This window comes from Athene noctua, chromosome 1 (genome assembly GCF_965140245.1).
Source record: "Athene noctua chromosome 1, bAthNoc1.hap1.1, whole genome shotgun sequence".
Classification (NCBI taxonomy): domain Eukaryota; kingdom Metazoa; phylum Chordata; class Aves; order Strigiformes; family Strigidae; genus Athene; species Athene noctua.
In genome coordinates this window covers 78058248-78078290 of record NC_134037.1, presented here as the reverse complement: position 1 = coordinate 78078290, position 20043 = coordinate 78058248, and the positions used below count along the sequence as shown (strand labels likewise).

Genomic DNA, 20043 nt, shown 5'->3' with positions numbered 1-20043 from the left:
TTGCTTCAGTGGGTTTTATCACAAGGCATTAAGTGCATGCTTAAATCTCTTCAGGAACAGAGCTCTTTCCTGCCACACTGATAGCTATTTTATTTAACTGAGTTGTCAACAAGTTTCAAAGAAAGAGGGAATTTGGGGGAAAAAAAAAAAAAGTTTAAAATTTAGGTCTTGCTGTTTTAGGAAGTCTTCATTAATCTTAATTTGAATTATTTTTATTCAGGGACACATTTACACAATAATAAAAAATGTTGAAAACATTCCTTACTCAGTTCCTTCTGAGCTGTCCTCATGAATAACTTTATATGAAGACAAACTCTTCACAGATAAGCAAGTGGAGATACAGATGAAAGAATCAACAGGGAAAAATGCAAAAGGACGATAAAACTAGGTATTAAGCAAACAGATACTATTAATTAGCAGAATAATAATGTGAGGAATGAGAGCAGTGCTGAGCCCAAATCAGAACTCTGCAGCGTAGTTGATGTGAACATGAATTTGATGTGAAAGGTTCATAGAGGCTAGTGACGAGAAAATGACACTGAAATGATGATGAATTCATTTATGCTTTGGAAACAGTACAGGAAATGAAATGGAACTGAGGGAGATAAATTTGCCCCATGCACATGCCTAACATATAGTGGACACCAAATATGAAACAATGAAAGGGTAACAAAATATATAGTGTTTGTCACAAAACTGATGAAAACAGACATCACTATAATACATTTCTAAAGTAGAGACATTTGAAGAATATTTTTTTAGAATATGTTTTCAGTGATAGTGAACTTTTCTCTATTAATTTGTGCTGGAGATATACAGTGTGAAGTTTTCTTAAACATCTCAAATTCTCCTTTACACAATTTACAGTTTTATGAGGCTGTATTATACCCGTTTAATGCATCTCTTCAACACAGGGAAATAAGATGTTTACGATTTATATTTGTCACAGTTTATTAGTTCTACATTTTCATCAACTTTAGTCAGTCAATAGTATATACAATATATGAATTCTCAGTACATATGCTGGGTACTGACTTTAATGTTTGAGATTCCATTTATACAACAGAAATCATAATAGTGAACTATAGTTAATCTGCGCTGCTCTGCTTTTCTTTACTTAGTTATATGATGTTCAGAAAGTATACTCGTCTATGTGAGTTAGGTCAGGATATTCACAGCTACATAACATCAGATGATTGCAGAAAGCTACAAAGCCATTTTTTTCTTACAGATGTTACAAATACCTCAACAAGCAATAAGCTCGTAGAGAATGATTCTTCCTTCTATTCACGTGTACTTTTTATACTACAACTCTCTGTTCTCCAAGGCAAAATCTGCCCCCACATTTTCACATTAAAAGACTCTGCTTGCATCATTTATACATTGCCTTTCTTAAATTAAAAATGCACTTAACCATATGCCATTTTTTACCTGAAATTATACAAAAAAATTTCAGACTTGACAAGACAAAGTAGTTGAAAAAATTATTCAGTCTCTGAGCCTTAAAGTAGAACGGTCACAGTATCTGACTACCAGAAATGAAAACATCAAACACACATTGATTTTTATGTTGTCAAATGCATTTGTTTTGTCACTTCCCAGAGAACTCTGCAATATTTAGGTAAAAGAAGGAAGGCTGACAACTAATGGACAGAGAACAAACCATCCATTAATTGGGATAGGGCTCAGAAATCACCTTCAGAGTACATACAGAAAATTCATCAATGCTGTATTTGTGGCACTGAACAAAACTTTCTGACAAACAACAAGAAGCACTTTTAAAGACAGATGTTTCTGTTTGCAGCTTAAAGTGGAACAAGTCCTGGCACTTGTAGATGGGAACCTTTGTAGTGATGAAAAGCTTATTCTGCCTAAAACACTGTAACAACATGTCTTGGCTATAGTACCTACTTACCTTCTAAAAAATTTCCATCTTTAAGAAGAGAGGTAGCTGTTTAACTGAAGGAGGAGGAGCAATTTGGTTTTGTCCTATATGTCAATCTACTGATTTCTGAAGCTTACAACATCACTTGTGTCCTCTAGGGTCCATAGTAATGTGAATTGTCTTTATCCAAGTGCCTAGCAAATCATTGCCACATAGCAGCAGTCGACCTTTCTTTTCAATCTATGCACTTTTCAGGAGTTATAAATCAGTTGACTTTCAAGCTCGATGAGATGGCATATGCCCTGGTTTGAAGAACAGATGGAGGCTTGGGGGAAAATTGTTTCTGCAGGCTTGCTGCAAGCAGCAATGCTCCATAAAAGTGAACCATTCGCACTAATTTCTCACATAAATTATACAGGCAGGGAGCACCAGCCCATTCAGCAGAAAATCTTTCATCTAGCTTTCAGAGGTCATTTAGCAAATTTAAATTAAAGTTATTTCTGATACATGGATGGGTTTTCATTCCATACGCTTTCAAGAGATGGCAATTTACATCAAATAAAGGAATGGCTTTAATTGTGTATGCAGGGAAAAAGGAACAGTAAATTAACTGCCACAATGTTACTGTTTTCTAGAATCCTGGGATAAGTTGTGACTATTAATTAGCCACAAAGGAATTAATAATTGAAATATGGCAGCTCTGTAGTATAGGAATCAGGTAAACTGTCACTACTCTTTGCAAGGCCTGTTTTAGACTCCAGCTGAACACTAGTCCCCAGATTCAGCATTGATGTTTTTAGAAGAAAGGAGATCTCAGTCATTTCTAAGAAAACATTCTTTACTTTTTAAGGGAAACATATTATTCAGCTGTTAAGCAAACGTACATGTCATATTTTTAATAAATACGGTACTTTATCCGAGCATGAAGAGACATTTCATTAGATTCTTAAATTATAAATATGAAAGAAATGGAAAAGACCAGAGGACTGTAAAAAACCTAACTCTAGAAAGAATTAGATTTTTGTGAGCCACAAGTGGTAAAAAGAAGAGATTGAATTGAATAACCTCTAATACATGTGACACAATTCAGTGTTTCATAAAAATATTAGTTTAAATGTACAAACTAAAACAACTTATGACAATGTTGATAAGTATTGAAATAGTTACTTCAAATTTTATAGGATTTCATAAAAACAGTGTTGTGCTACAGTGTTTTGAAATAGCATTTTGTAAGATTCTTTTAAAATCTCTAACATCACACATTTCTTCTAAGACCTGTAAAGACATCTCCTTTCAGACATGAAAAATAATGTAACAGAAAAGTGTAAAGTCATGAATGATTTGTAGATTTGCATTAAGAAGTAGTGAGCCAACAGAAAAATATATATTACAGAGCCACTGGCCATCTAAATTTTTAATGACTGTCTTAAGAATGCACTTAATTGATGTACTATTATTAACAAATGTTTTTCTATTGAAAATTAAGTCTACTATAGTCCTTTTGACAAGCAAGAGCTGAACAGACTAAATTTATTTAGAATTAAGATTACTTAGTGGTCAGTTCAAATCAATGTAGAAATTTCAAACTTGAGAAATCTATCCTTCCAACACTTTCTGTGACTATATACATCATGGAATGGAAAGTGGAAGCACCAATTGTTACTCAACAATTTTAAAAATGTTGCCTTAATCAGCTTGATACCTTATTTTGGTCTGTAAATGAAAGACGGTTAATCTTAGCTAACTCACATAAAACACTAGAGTCAATATAAACAGTGATTTTTGAAGAAGAAAACAACTACATACCTATTGTAGTAAGATACATGTCTAGTTAGATAACACATAGTTAGATACAAAGTAACACTTCTTAGATGTAAGAGAGAGATTTAAGTCTGTTGTTATCAAAAGGATGATCATAACTTCTATAACTTTGATAACTCAGGACATTATCATTTATAGCTAATCAGAAATGGATTCCTGTGAGCATTATGAAGGACTAAAAACCTAACTGATCGTATGAAAATAATATCATAGGAAGAAAAAGGGACAAGATAATGGATAATATTTATCTATGACAATAAGAATCCTATTCTAATGCAGTCAATAGGAATTCTGGTTTTTTATTTGCTAGAAAAGATACTGTATTTATTCTGTAGCTCTTCTGCATGATTTCAGGTCACAGAGTGGGTATAAGTGTAGTACATACAATATTCCTTAAGAGATTCAAAGTAGTCTTCATTTAAATGAAAATCAGGTTATAGTCATTAAATTGTGACTATTTCTTAGTATTATGCATTTAAAAAAGGAAATTAGAACAGACTTGTGATTGCAATTTTTAACAATCTCCAAGAAAAAGTCACATGCACATCAAGGAAAACAGCACTTATTATAGTCATTAGTTGGGCACTAGTATCACAATCACAAAGAATTATGGATGCCATTTTTCTATACGTGACTGTTTGTGAACAGTATTTGCTTGTGCTTGCTTCAGTAAATCATAGTATACAGATTACTAATCTTTTCTGATTTAAGATGCAACAAAGATATTGCTACATTTATAGTTTAAAACTGAATAATTCTTTCTTGCCACCATGCCACATCTCAAGTGTGCTGTATTACTCTCCACAGAAAACTGAGGGGTTTACTGTCCCTTAAAAAATAAAATGATTACTTTCCAAACTATACCTTTACACTAAATCTGTTAATATAGTTGTGTTTGTTTTGGTTTTGTGTTTTGTTGTGGGGTTTTTTTTGTTGTTTTTTTGTTGTTTTTTTTTCCCCAGGGTCAACATTTAAAATTTGTTTTTCCCAAGACACTATTTCTTTACCTCAACTCATATTTCTGGTCTCTCTAAATTATTATATATTATTTCTGGCTTAAGAAATCCTTGCTTTCAGTTGCCTTCTTGTGAATCCACACTGAAATTTTCTGTTACATCAATACAATTGTATTGGAGACAGGCCTAAAAAGGATCACTGAAATGTTTTAAAAAAGAGCCCTCTGGGGAAGATAAACAGAAGTCTACTGCAGAAGACAACTCTGAACTTTTTCTTAAAACATTAATGAAGACACTGAATAAAATAGAAACTAACATCACTTTGTACTATACCCACTGTGCCTAAGCATGATACATGACCGCTCCTCTTTGTATACAATCTTGCAAAAATCTTTCATTCTGCATGACAACACTTTTGTGGGATTTACAAATTTTCTTTAACAAGACAGTGTCCTCTCAACTTCTTTTATTAAGAAGATATTAAACACAGTTTAACAAAGAATGGAAGCAGAAAAAAACCCCTCTATATCTGAATTACATCCAAGAGAAAAGTATTATTTTTCATAGGCAATTTGTTCTCTTTGCTTTCAGATATCTGAGGCTGCATTTCCATGAGCAGCTAAACTAATCTAGCAGTTCATTACTGTCAATAGGAAAAAAGTTTTGAGATCCTTCAACTCGCTCCCATTCTTTGCTGTATTTCACTATTGCTTCTCTCTCCTTCACCAACACACAGCTTTAGCACTTATGGACCCTTTTGGGGTTCCCAGGACTGTGAACATGTTGCTAAATGAGAAAAAACACATCCACTTTTTTTCCCCTCAGTTAGTGAGATAAATTTACTCCCAGAGAGCTCTGATAAACATCAGTGCCAGTGCCAAGTATTCCTTAGAAATAGAGAGCAGAAGAGGTGAAGGCAAGTTGGACCTTCCCCTTGTGATCGCAATAGGCTATTAAAACCTCTCAGCTTCTAGAATTACATCTCACCTCTATACATTGCAAGAGATTAGTATAATAATGGGGTCATTCTGTAGAGTAAATTAGCTCCCTCTAACTATTTTTAATTTGTTTTGGGATTTGAACTTTGGGAAGTGCTCCATAAGTTTAGTTAATACTGCATAGGGAATAACATACAGTGTTTATTCATGTGGTTTAATGGAAAGACAATACCACAAAAGTGAAAAATGATGAGACATTACTTGAGAGGTCTGTAACTGAAAACTCGTCTCCCTTCCAACTATATCAGCTGATATATATAAAAAAAAATATTTTCTCTCACTTAAAACTTAACCCTCAAACAAGCAAAAAACAGTTGCACTTCCAGGAAAGAAAACAAAATTTAACCCCAGCTATTTTATGGAGAAAACTCTAAAACAAAGCCCAACACCAAAACAAAAAAAACTAAACCAAACAAAACAAAAAATATTTTTCTTGGTACTGGGTATATGTACTATCTTAAGCATAGAAGGACAGAATTTTATATAAATTAATATACAGTATGCAGATAAAAGCGAATGAGGAATCAGAGATGCTAATAAAAATTGCAGTTCTGTGGCATGTTAAATTATTTGTAGTCCCTATTATGAAAAGCAACCTTCCATAGTCTAGACAAGGAAGAACCATATGCGTAATCCAAATTAATGACGTTAAGGGCAGAACACTTTCTTTTACCACTGGATCTAGTTTCTATCACCAAGAAGTAATGTTGCTACTACAGTTTATACTAGCCCCTGAAAAATACAAGCTGTGTAGGAGAGAGAGGATGAATAGAAATAAAAATGGCAAATGTCACAGCCTCAGCGAACATACCGATTCTGGAAAAAACACAGACCACAAAAGATGGAAATCATGTTCATTTTGACATTTTGCTTGAGAAGCTTACATTTTTAATTTGGTTTTAATTTCTCTGAAATTGCTCTAATTCTTTTGAAGAATAGAAGCTTTTTTTCCCCCCTGCATAATGACTTTCATAATTAACCCCACTCCCTAAAAAAATAACTTATCAAACATTCTGATGACTTTCTGTACAATACAGAGACCCTGCATTTCAAACACATTCTTAATAATTCAGAAATACTTTCTCGGTTTTATCAGCTTTCTTAGTCAAAGGTTTAATTGCATTCTGACCTTTTTTAATTCAGTAACATATATTTTAAAATGCAAGTCTTTTTCAGACCTGAACTATGAGCTTTTATTATTCGCAGCTTGGTATGAGATTGTGCAAAAGAATATATTACTATATTTTGAAATAAAATTGTGATATACATAAGCTAAAAGAGAACTGCAGGATCCCACATAAGTAGTCAAAGGGCTTATAAATATTTTAACACACTAATTTCTCTAAAAAGATCGCTTTATACTATTATCTAACTTTAACAACAATTTATGTTCCAAACTTTTACGTTTGGTACATGTCAGAAATATATTTTCAAACCATACTGTTATTATTCATTCTCTGTAGTGGACAAAACCAAATGCTTCAAATTTGGAAGGACCCTTGAACATTTGTTGAATAATTGAACCAAAGAAGTTGTTTCTTTCTAGATCTGAAAAGCTATTGGTTTATCAAAAAAAGAGAGAATATTTGCATAATTTAAAGTCACTAATATCCATACGGTTCTATTTAATGACCACTGAGGGAGCATGAAAACAAACAAAGGATTTAAATTAGATATTAAATTATTACACTGAACGTATGCCATTTAGCAAATTATTCACTGACTGCTGGTAAATCTCTTGAATGGGGATGAAAAGTCTTGAATTAATTTTGTATGGATTCTTCCACTTTAACTGTAATCAAACCCAGAAATTTGTGTAGTGAATTACAAAGATGGTGTATTTCTTTTCACAGACATCATTAATGAGTCATTCTCTATATTCATGTTTTGAAAATGACAAAAGAACAACTTTTTTCCATTTTTGAAAACAAAGATTAGGAGCACCAAGACAGTTATGCCATCTTCTTTTGGAAATAAATGTGATTACAGCCTCTAGCACCAGATAGTTTTAGTTTGGTATTATCAGAGCTTTTTAAATTCTTTTTTTTCCTCTGGATGGTATTCTTTAAAACCAGGTTCAATTTCCTGTTCTCGTATATAATGACTTATATGTTGTAAACATATCTATTTTATCTGTTCATATGTTTTCCTCCATTAGGTTGAAACAGAGTTATTTGAACTTGAAATAATAGTAAAACTTATCAACCAGAATGCCACTATTACAAGAGTATTCAAAGAGATGTCTCCCTAAACTTAAAGACTTAGTCTGAGAATTCACAAAGACGTATCTTGCTATAATGATCTGGTAGTGAGATCTAATTGGCTTTGGTCCCTTGTCTAAGAAAGGGCACTAAAGTAAACACCGTGGTTTATCTGCACAGTTTAATCTTGTCTATGCTTAGGATTGATCTGGAGTAAGAATGCCTCTGCCTAAACTTAGTGCATTTTGGAAATAATTAAGATAACAACAGCAACAAAAAAGTACTATTATTTCAGAATTAAAGATTCAACACATGCAGTTATTCAGAAATAGATCTGTAGTGTTCCTGAACTTTAAATTTATATCTGATTTAGGTCTACAATCACAGTTATATGTAGCCAGTCCTTACAGACAATTAATCATGGGCTTAAAATTAGGGACATGCAGAACTGTTAAAGTCAAGGGTCATTTGTGCATATTTTTTTGGTACATATTAACACAATTCATGAATATTAATACATTTCAGATTAATCTGTTCTAGCTGAAAATGACTGCATTCTGTTCAATGAATTACAATATAGTGAACAAGAGTTCAATGTGTTTCCAAAAATATATTTAGTGTTTTTTAAACATTAAAAATTAACAATTTTGGTTATTTCATTTTGTTTCAGTAATTAAAAAAAAAAAGAAAAAAACACCACAAAGAAACAAACAAAAATCAACTGTATATTCTGCAGGAAAGAACAAAATCCTGTAGTATTTTTCTTAGAATAAATCATGTTTCAGAGACCCCCCTGCATTTTCTCTCATGCACTACTTGGTAGACAAACTAACAAGAGTGAAATGAACCATGATATACATTACATCTAAACAGAGAAAAAAAGCCCTCTCACAATAAAAGATTGATACTGTGCAATTATAGCAGGATTAAAATATCACTGTTACCAATTATTTCTTCTTTCTATCCTTCCACTAGAATCATGATTCATGCAAATAAATAGGGTTCAGCCAAGATTTTATAGAACATTTTGCCAAGACATATTTCATTATTAAAATATTTTTTTCATTTTCATGTATTTAAGCAGTATCAAGTAAAATATATTTCTAAAAAAAAATATTTATTTAATCAGATTTACAAATAAATATGATGAACTGGTGAAAATTAGCCATTAGATGTATGTTGGATATTTTAACTATTTGCATGTCCTTAAAACAAGTGATAAGTACAGACCTTACTTTATCTGCACCTTTAAATATTAGATAATGGCGAAGAACATTCTCACCCTTTTGCAGTGGTGGGCAGCCTCCTAGACTTCAGAAGCTATCTAATGTAAAGTTTGAACTAGAAAACCCCTATTTGCCTGCTTCATCTACTTAAACAGCACAATAATCAGTGATGGTTGCATGCCAAATTAAACAACAGCCTGAAGTAACTCTACTACCTCAGTATTGCTTTCTTGAGTGCCTGCCACAGAACTCAGCCTGGACTGATTTGTGACTAAATCAAGTGTCATGGAATAAGGGACAGCAGGTTGGACCCTGCCATACGCTAATGTAAGAGTGGAATAATCACTACTGTGCCGCCTTCTTGCACGCATGCTGATGTACTGATAATTTGTTTCAGAAGAAAGGATTAACAGCAACAGCAAAAGCAACTGTTGCATGATCTCAGCCCTACATCGCATTAGCTACATGTCACTGTTTTACTGTAGTAGGTGGACAGTAGGGAGACATTAGGTCTGTAAGACTGCAAATTGTGTTAAGTATGTGCTGGATCTAGAGACTCTGCTGTTGTGACTGTCTCAAATAGTACGTTTTCAAACAATTCATGCTGTCAGATACAGGGAGCAAACACTCTAGATATTCAGCTGTGGTTGGAAGGCTTGTAGATAGCAAGCTAGCAAGCAGTCATAGAATCATAGAATATCTCAGGTTGGAAGGACACATAAGGATCACTGTGTCCAACTCCCTGCTCCTTGCAGGACTATCTAAAACTAGATCATACGACTAAGAGTGTCGTCCAGACAGTCCTTGAACTCTGACGGGATTGGTGCTGTGACCACTTTCCTGGGGAGCCTGTTCTAGTGAACCACCACCCTCTCAGTGAACCACCTTTTCCTAATGTCCCATCTGAACTTCCCCTGATGCAGCTCCATTCCATTTTCTTGTGTCCTAGGTCAACTAAGCAGTCACTAGATTCATCTAGTGGAATGCTAATCCTTATAATAGAAATGTATGCATCAAATAGCGATTAAAATGAGGTAAATTGTCTGTATTTCTGTCTGATTTTAAGAAACTAGGAGTCATAATGCCTCAAGATAAAAGCTAAATTCTGAAGATATTCTGCAGTTGCTAGAAAATCACCTTTGGGTCCTATCTGGTGATGAAAGATTAGAGTGCAGACATTTGTTGTAAGCCTGCGAGTTTCAGTCTAGGAAGGGCATTTCTAGGGCTGCCTAAACACCAGTTGCACTGGAATCTCATTCTGATCATGAGTAAAGTATTGTTGGATAGAGATTCCCTTTGCTGCAAGAACTAATAATTATTTTGTGTGCTGATTCAGCACTGCTATGGGCAACAAAATAGTAGCACAAATCTGTCTTCCATACTTCAGTAATCAAAAAAGATACCTTAAACTCTAGTTACTAACAAATTATATAGTACCACTTACCACACAATAGGTCTAATCCGGTTGGCTTAATTATGAGTAGAATCAACTATAAGATTGCAAAATCCCTCCTTTTTGTGTTGAATTAACATATCTATACATTTAAAATTGTTATCATGTTCTTGACATGAACAATTTAAAATATTCTACAAAACTGACATATTTTGCTCACGCATATCATGTTCATTTTCTGTAAGTAACACTGCTTCCAGCAAAATCTTATTCTAGTCCAATAAATAACACAAAAAAAATAAAGTAATTCATGATAACCAAAATAATTAAATAGTAGGAGCAGGTTAAAGATCAGCATTCATTTTTCAAATTAAATTTAAAAGTCTGCGGTAGTTACTTAGAAGATTGGCAAGTTTTACAAATAACATCACCAAGTCTTTTAGAGAGAAACACAGCCGCATTAGAATGGAGTCATTAGGCAATACATTTATTTTGAAGCCAATTAACCTTTTGTCAGAGAAATGTCGGAGCTGTAATGGTTTCAGCAGTGGAGGTCAGTCTGTAACAGAGGCACGTATGACAGCGATTACGCTGTCTGACATATGCTGTAGACTGAGAGTACAGCTGTGGAATGAGAATCTGCCCTCGTTTGTATTCTGCTCTGCATTTTCAGGGAGCAGGCAATCTTGACCTATCCATTTAGGTAATTAAAGCTTCTATTTGGAAGTGTCCTGCAGGAAGGTGAAATTTGGGGGAGATAAATGGCTGCTGCTCACTGTATCCAGCCACTTCCATCATTTGATGGACTGCCTGAAACAGGCTGCATTGCCAGGTCCTCATAAAAATAGAGATGAATTGGGCAGGAGACAATTCTCTAAGGCAAAGCAACTCTGTCATCTTCCTTTTTGCAGCATATAATTTAATTGTTAGCCAGGGTAGACAGCTGACTCAGGGGCCTTTCTCTAATGGCTTCCCCACCATCTTCCATTTGCTAAGAAATTATTTCAGTTTATTTACTTACACGCTAACTTTGACAATGAGAGATGTCACTTCAATAAGCTCAGCTGGCTGTCACAGCTGTGCCATGACTTACCTTCCAGGCGATTTTGTTTCCTTTAGTATCATGCTCAAGGGCAATTGGGAAGTCTCCTCGCTCATAAAACTTGCGAAATGCTGTGGGCTTTGTTGGTCTTTCTTTAAATGCTCCTGCAAGTGGGGGCCCTCTTACCTTAAAAAAACAAAACCAAACAAAACAAAAAACCCACCATAGTTCAGTGGTAATATATTTATAGAAAAAGCCTAATTTATATGGTTCAAAATAGAGACAAAAGGAGAATAACAATCATCTCCCAAATTATAGTTCAGTTTTTTAGTTACATGTTACACTTCACTTCTTTGAAAGTACGCTTTGGCAATGACCTACAGGTTTTGTTAACTGCTTTTTTTTTCTACCAGTTTTAGACTGTCCCATAAAAACCACTTATACTTCAAAGTAGCCATCTCTATTACTGCAGCATTTTTAAGCAAGAATAAAACACCAAGACCATACTGACATAATGTAGTAGAAGATGTTGGAAAATTAAGTGTTTCTCCTTTTTCTGTTTGTTTCTTTCTAGAAGTCATTTGACTTGATTTCCATCTAATATAACTGTCCTCACCTTCCATTGTCTTTCCCTGGCCATTATCTACTCTCCTTCACCATATCTCTTCCTCATGGATCTGGCTTTCATACGACTTCCAGCCCTTCAGTATTGCTGGCTGAAGCATCGGTAGAAATTAAGGAAAGTCTTCTCTCAGATTTCTCCTCTCTTAGTTCCTTATCTGAGTTATTGCTGGTTAGCATATTGTGGAGCCTGAGAGCCTGAATGACAGTCCAGTTCCAAAATGCTCATGCTGGAACTTTTTTCTCAGCCAAAACATAGTAGTAACAGCAACCAACAATTGGCACTAAGATAATAGAATTTCAAGTACTTATAAGAAACCTATTGTTTAAGATAATTAACAAAGCTAATCTCAAATGCTAGAAGAGATTAAGACAGCTAAACTAATCTCAAATGTCCTTGAAGACAAGAAGTCTTGCCTTTTTTTTTTTTTTTTTTTTTATAGCCATACATCTGGGATAAGAACTTCCTACAATTCTCTATATATCAATTTTGTCAAAAATGCCTTTATGACTTGCTACTTTTTATAACATAGAAAGTGTCATTTTCAAGAAAAGGTGAGAGCTTCAAGGATCATAAATCATACCCAGTATTTTGTAATTTGTCTCTGCCTTCATTGACACTTACGTTAGTTTCTAGCAGTACAGACATTCAGTCTTCCAGTGAACATGTGCAAACACGTAACATCCTTTGTTTCATTTGTGCTATTCTGTAATTTAACGGTGCTACCTACAGATCTAAATCTGTCTTGGCACTTTTTTCCTCCAAAGTATTTTGACAAAATTTTCCACTGGCTGAGGTAGAGGGGTCCTCTTAGTGATATGCCTACACTGTACTTTACTACAAATTACTTCAATTAGGGCTACTAAACTCTGACCTATTGTTGCATATTGCTGTCACTGACAGACCATGACTAGTGAAAATAGATTTGATATGTATAGCTGTAACTTTGCTTAGTAAACACATCTACCGCAGTTGAGAGCAATACTCCAAGAAAAGCATTTCTAACCAATGTAAAAAAGTCTACACTTATTGTTCTGCAGAGGAACAACTTTTTCTGTGCCACTAGTATAAGTACATTCACTCGTCTTTAATTTTTTTTTGCATTTCAGGCAAGTCTATGAGTCACTACTCAACTGAGGCCACTGGAAAAGCATCTATATTCTTTCTGTGTATTTTTCACATTCAAGACCTTCATACATCCTTTAAAATAGTATTTTCTGTACAATATTAGAAGTCACTGTTCTATTAAATTTTAACATATTATTGATGAAGAATGTGTTGTCTTGAGTTCATGAAATATAATCTTAATTATTTCTTGCAATTATAGGGGTAACTAAGGGAATCCCAAACTGCATCTTATCTGAAACCAAATATTTTCTTCTTCCCAACTCATGTTAGTAAATTTGCTATGAAACTTTTTCTGCTGTACCTTCACAAATTTTCTAGAAAACATGTTTGTGTTAATTTGACTTCTTCCTATTCTTTATTCAGGAACAGAGAAACTAGAACTAAAAGGGTCTTGGATATCAAATCCGGTCTGTTGTACATTATCCTTACTTCAGTGGTTAGAAACCAAATTTTAAATAGTATGCCTACTCTGATCTGCCACCTCAAAAAAAGATACGGTAGAATTAAAAAAGGTTCAGGGGATACTGAGGTATGGAATAGCTTTCAGAAGAAAAAAATAAACTGGGAAAATGATGACTAAGAAGGAATAAAATAAAGACCTATAAAATCATGCCTTTGTGGAGAGGATGAACAAAACCAGATTTTCCACCGTGTCCTTCAGTAAAAGTACAGGGCATAAAAAAAATCTAGTAAATGACAAGTTTGGAACAAACAGAAGTGGTTATGTATTCATGCAGCAAGTAGTGGATTTTTGGAACTCCTTGACAAAAGTCAGTGTTGGAAATCCTAAAAGTTTCTGTACATTTAAGCTGTGACTGAAAAAGCTGATTAAAGACAAACACATTCAGGTTTACTAAATCCACATTATCAGTGATCAGAAATATAATGAGTATTATCCTTTTTCATGCAATACACTTCATTTAGTAGATCTTCGAGCATTACATTTACTCTCTCATGGTCAGATCATACTGGCAACTCATAGTTATCCTTTGATTAACTTCCACAGCAACTACCTTTTCCAGTTGATGAGCTCTATGTTAATAACAGAATTTCTTGTAATACTTTTAAGTGTATTATCTTGTACTTTGTACTATTATATTTAATTCCGTTTCTATTACACCAGTTCTCAAGGGCTTCAACTTCCATCTGTGTGACACCACGATCTTCATCTGTTTTAATAACAACTCCAAACATTATTATCAACTACAAATTTCATTATACAATCCTCTTTTTTTTTTTTTTTTTTTTTTTTTTCCCCTTCAAGGTCACTAATGAAAATACTAAATAAGGTTAGCCGTAAGACCACTTCTTAAGAAGTTCCATTAATAACTTTCATTTATTATCATATATCTTATTTCAAAACTACATGTCATTATTGTCTCCAGTTCAATATGGAATTTCTTACCACCTTACGCATCTCATAATTCTTGTACTGTATAATGTATAACTAGCAAAGTATTGTGCAAAGCTAGAAAAGCAGCAGAATACCAAATACTTGAAAATAGTCTAGAGGGAGAGATATTGTTTTTTCCTTTGTCTTAAAGATGTTTTTCTTGTCAGTTTGGTCTCTAATAGGCGTAGAGACCTTTTAAATACCAGTAAGAGCAACTGACTCCAAAGTGATGAAACAATCTATTCAGGAATGAGCCTAGGATGTGACTAGGACAAATTTCAATGATCAGGAAGAGTGGAACTGTTCCTGCATTGAAGAAATGGTACGTTGCATGACTGAAGAGTACCATTGCTTTGCTTTAAGTATATTACATGGAGACAACTTGTTCCTTTTGTCTGCATCTGGTAAAAGTAGATTACAGGACATTCGTTAGAGTGACAGCATTGAGATAATAGTTTAACTTTTGCAAATTGTTTCTTTTCCTTCCTATATTTATTACTAGGGAGACCATCACTATTAGTCATATTCAGTATTCTGAACACTGTTCTCTAATGCAGACCTCTCTTTGGGTCATTCCAGCCATGCATCTTCAACAGTCTGCCTGAGAAAAAGTACATGTGTATAATTTACTTTTTCATTTTTTATAATTCCTGATCTATTTTGTTTTATATATTTATTTTCCTGTACTTAATTGTTATAAAATGTCAAAAAATAACAATTAAATTCTGTAGCAGAGTATCCACAGTGAGAAGCTATCTAAAAGTCTTTAGGCCAGACAAGTTCTCCAAGAAACAGTTAACTTTTTTTGCTTTTCATATGGAAGTTTCTCACAATAGAAAGATGTTGAACAGTCTTTCCTAACAGCTGAATGACCATTCGTAATGGCTCTTTTCTTCATGAAGATTTAACATTTCTCCATGTACAATTCATTAGGACCTTCCTTGATGTAATGTGACAGTTCCTGAAGACACATCTAGTCCGTAATTTTAGAATGTAGAAATCAGAGGGATAATACCTACTGATCATGGTGACAACTAAAATAATCTGATTTACCAAGCTGCTTACATAAACTATGCTTTTCAAAATCTTACAGAAATGTTATGGCATAAACTTCTAGGGTAATACTAATATGCTTTTACTGGCTCATGGGCAGCTGGTCATAAAGAGAGTTCCTACAGGTTGGTATTGATTCTGATACTGTTCAACACCTTTATAAGGGATGTGGATGACAGAATCGAATGCTTTCTTTACCAAGTTTGTGGATCACACCAAACTGGGAGGAGAGGTACTATACACCAGAAAGAATAGCCACCATGCAGAGAGGCCTCCTCAAACTGGACTGGGCCAACAAGAATTGTATAAATGTAATGTCTTGCACATGATATAGAATAATCCTAAACAGCAGTATAAGTTGGGTGGGATCTGACTAGTTAGGGTGTAGCTTTGCTGGAAAGAACCCAAGGATTCTCATGGACAGCACTAGACTTGAACAAGCAGTGCCTTTGAAGCAATGAAGGCAGAATGAGCCCTGGGTTGCATCATTCAGGGTATAGTTAGCAGATCAGGATATCTACTCTACTGACATTTGTTAGGACACACCTGGAATATTGTGTCCACGTCTGGTCCTCCCAGTTCATGACAAAAACTGAAAAAAAAGGAAGGACTAGCAGAGGACCATGAAGATCATTAGAGTTCTGGAGATCTTGACAGAAGGTTCAAGAAACTGGATGTGATCAGCCTAGAGAAGACTCAGGGGAGGAGCTAATCACAGTCTTCTAATCCCTAATAGATAGTTACAGAGAAGATGGAGGTATTCTCTTCAGAAGGATGCACAGGACAAGAGGCAACAGGTGTAAACGGCTTCAAGGGAAATTGTGTCTGGATACAGAAAAGAGTTCTTCACTGTCAGAAAAAATTAAATACTGCGATAGGTTGACCAGAGATGTGGTAGAAACTCCCTGAAAATATTTAAGATTTGGCTTGGCAGGGACCTGAAAAAACAAATCTAAGACCCAGCTTTCGACAGAAGGCTGGATCAGACAATCTCCAGAGGTCTCTCTCAGATGAGGCTTCTCTGGGATTTTATGCTGCTAAGCAAAATATACAAAAAGAAATCACACAATGCTTTTCCTTGTGATAATGTTTTGTCTTCTTACATTTTATATTGTTATAATTACTGCCTAAAAAGGTCATTCTGAAAGTATTCCATTCATTGAAAGAAAAAACAGTAACAAATACTATCTTCTTCAACCTAACAAAAATACTTCATTGCAACATAGCTAGAAAGATTGAGATTAGAGTTCCAGTTAAAGGCTAATATTCATGATGGCAAAGTATATGCAGCAATAAACAGCTTCTGAGGTTCGTTAAATGCCAAAGAGAAGTTGAAGACTTTGATAATTGCAAAACTAATTTATTGTAATTCTATGCCATTGAACTATGTGACAAGATAAAAGATACAAGTCATTAGGAAAAAAAAAAAATAGGAGAAAGACCATATTTCTTTCATTGACTCATGGACATTTAAAACTATTGTATTAGGTTGCATTCTTAGACTTTTCAATGCTGGTACATTAGGAAAATGACTAAGAAAAATTATTTAAAGCCAGGTTTAAACAGTGATTAATTATTTGAGTTCTGAATTTTTCAAATTTCTTAACTGAGTGTCAAACTGTATGCATATTCAGAGACATAAACACATATCTGCATCTGACAACTGGTGATTTTAATGAAAACTAACACTAGTTTCATGATCTGTTTAAGTCAGACAAAAATTGACACTAACATGGAGATAACTGGTCTTTCCCACCTCATGTGCCTGCATGCCACCATAAGGTACTGCCCTCCATTAATGACAGAAGTTTTTGTGTATGTATTCAGAAAACTAGATCAGGAACAAAGACATGGCTTTCTTTCAGGTTTTGGTGTTGGTTTTTTGGGTTTTCTTTGTTAGATTGATTTGTGAAGTATTAGATCCTTAAGGTGGTTTACTGCAAAGACGAGTGAACACTTAAACTGGCACAAGGGAGGGAGCAGCATGGAGTGGGACAGGAAGAAATAGGTGACTGATTCTTCAAGGAGTGGTGCTGAATTTATACTGAACACCAAGAATTAATTGGACATACAGTTTCTCATCTGCCTATGCAGATATAGGTTGTTTTATTCAAATCAAAAGTCAATAATTGTTCAAGTGCTATGCAGAAAATAAAAGATGTGATCACATATTAAGTTGTAGGGATTCAGCATATTAAGAGACCAATGCTTTTACTTCCTAGAAGTAGAATGGACTAAGATCCTACAGATGTTATACAATGATTCATATATTAACAAAAAAAAAAAACAAAACAAAACAGTGATATTGTAATCAAATTTAATGGTTAAAGACATATCTTTATTTGATTATTCCAGTTTAATGCATTTAGATGACAATTGGGAAGAATGAAAAGACTTCCATTTTTTGTCTGCCAAGTTCCTTACAGGAAGACTGGAATTTAACCAGATCATTTATGTTTTCTCCTCACAAAAATACTTAATAAAATTTCTTTTTGAAGCTATAGGGATCAAAAGTTATATGATCACTCAACTATCTTGACTAAAAGATGTGGTCTTCCTTGAAAATATGATACTACATTATTATCTTGAAGAGAGAAATTTTCAGAAATAAAATTATAAACACTATTTCTTTGTATTCAAACTGAAGAATGTATTGGTATAAAATTGCACTCTATCCACAGAATGGAGTCTACTAACACATGCTATTGTCTCAGGGAGATGTAAAGGTGATGGCATCAAGTGAATGTTTGTATAACCACACACAGGGTCTTTGTCTCATCCTCCTCTTGTACCGGTGTTAAACTAATACTCTACTTGGCTAATACAGCATAGTCCAACTGGCAACCCACTTATTTCCTCACAGGAAAGATCACTATTCATTTCCTTATTTACTGGAGCCAGAAGATGTTGCCAATTCCTAATGCAAACCTCAAGTAAAATGAAAGATATATTAAGTAAGTCAAAAAATTTACACCGTGTGGTAAAGAAATATTCAAGCTAGCAGGAATAAAGGCCAAATAATATACCTAGCGCTATTCTGTGCCATGTTGACATACAAAGCTTTACTAGAGCCATCAGCTGCAAAGTCCTCATCCAATATAGTGTGATAGAGCTCAACTCGGCTGGTCAGGCATTGGCACAACACTGTCTAGCTACAACTCAGGCCCAGACAGGAAGCCTAGGTGCAAAAGCCATGATCTCCAGTTTGTGGTTCTGAAGTTAGTATGCACATAAGTACCTTAAGTGCTTCAATACTTGTAACACAGACAAGCCCATCATCAAGACAAGCCCAGCAATCATGTATGAAAAAACATCAAGATTTTGGCAGTTACTCACCAACACAACAGAACAATATCATGAAATCAGTTACATATCCATGTATTTTCTAATAAACATAAATAATAGTAGTAGTAAAGACTTGGAAACACAAATCTCAGCAAGCGTTAACAAACAGAATCTGCGCTGGGTATCCCCAAGTGTGTCTACTCTGAATGGCAATAAGCAACAAAGTCTGTACTGCTCTGTCTTGATTTACTGATCCTAATTTGATTAAACTAACATAGGTGGTTAATACATTCTACGATTATGTTTTGATTTTGTTATGTAGACATACTGAAAATTGAATGAGAAACATCAAATGACAGGGGAGGCACAGTAAGATGTCCCAATAGGTACTCTTGAGTTGCACATTAATTCCTTTTATTTAATATCAATATCACAAGCATTCAATATCAAAAGAATATGATTCATCAGCATGTATCAGACAAATTCTTTTTATATCCAAAAAGAAACAGGGAAATCTTTCTTCACATGTGCCACTCTCGATAGGCTTTAAATGGTGCCACATTTAATGCTTAAAAGTTGCTTCTGGGGCTACTGCACAAATCTGGACAACAGATCAAAGCCCATCTCATAGCTTCAAAAGTCAAAATGAGATAAATCAATTTTAAGACCCCCAAATGAAACTACTGATAGAAGGTCAGCAAACATTACAAATGCTTCTAAAGCACCAGAACTTGAAAGAAAAATCAGACATATGATTTTGTACAGATATTGTATCTCATTATTGCCTTGAGACACTGCTGAAAGTAAGTCATAAACTGCATGCAGAATTACTCCGTTTCATCACCTCAGAAATGTTATTTTTGATTGGGGAAAAGATAAGCTGTTTCGATAAGCCAGATGTGCCTATGTTACAAACTGCTCTACAGCACTTTGTTCTCAGAAGGCCCTCCATCTCTTATTCTCTGCTGGAGTATAGTGTAACTATTTCATATCATTTAGATTTCTATCCTGATGCATGCCAAGCAATTTCCTTTAATGCA

The 20043-nt window shown here is 34.4% G+C and overlaps 1 protein-coding gene across 2 annotated transcripts in view; it reads right to left on the bottom strand.

Annotated features, from left to right (window-relative positions):
* Positions 1-20043, bottom strand: part of PACRG (parkin coregulated) — a 251216-nt gene that overhangs the window by 183053 nt on the left and 48120 nt on the right. Inside the window, exon 3 of one of the 2 annotated variants that reach the window (XM_074924853.1) lies at positions 11574-11708. The exons of the other annotated variant lie outside the window; for it this stretch is intronic. Within the exon in view, the coding sequence (XP_074780954.1) occupies positions 11574-11708 (135 nt within the window). The remainder of the gene's footprint in view (positions 1-11573; positions 11709-20043) is intronic. 2 annotated transcript variants of the gene reach the window in all.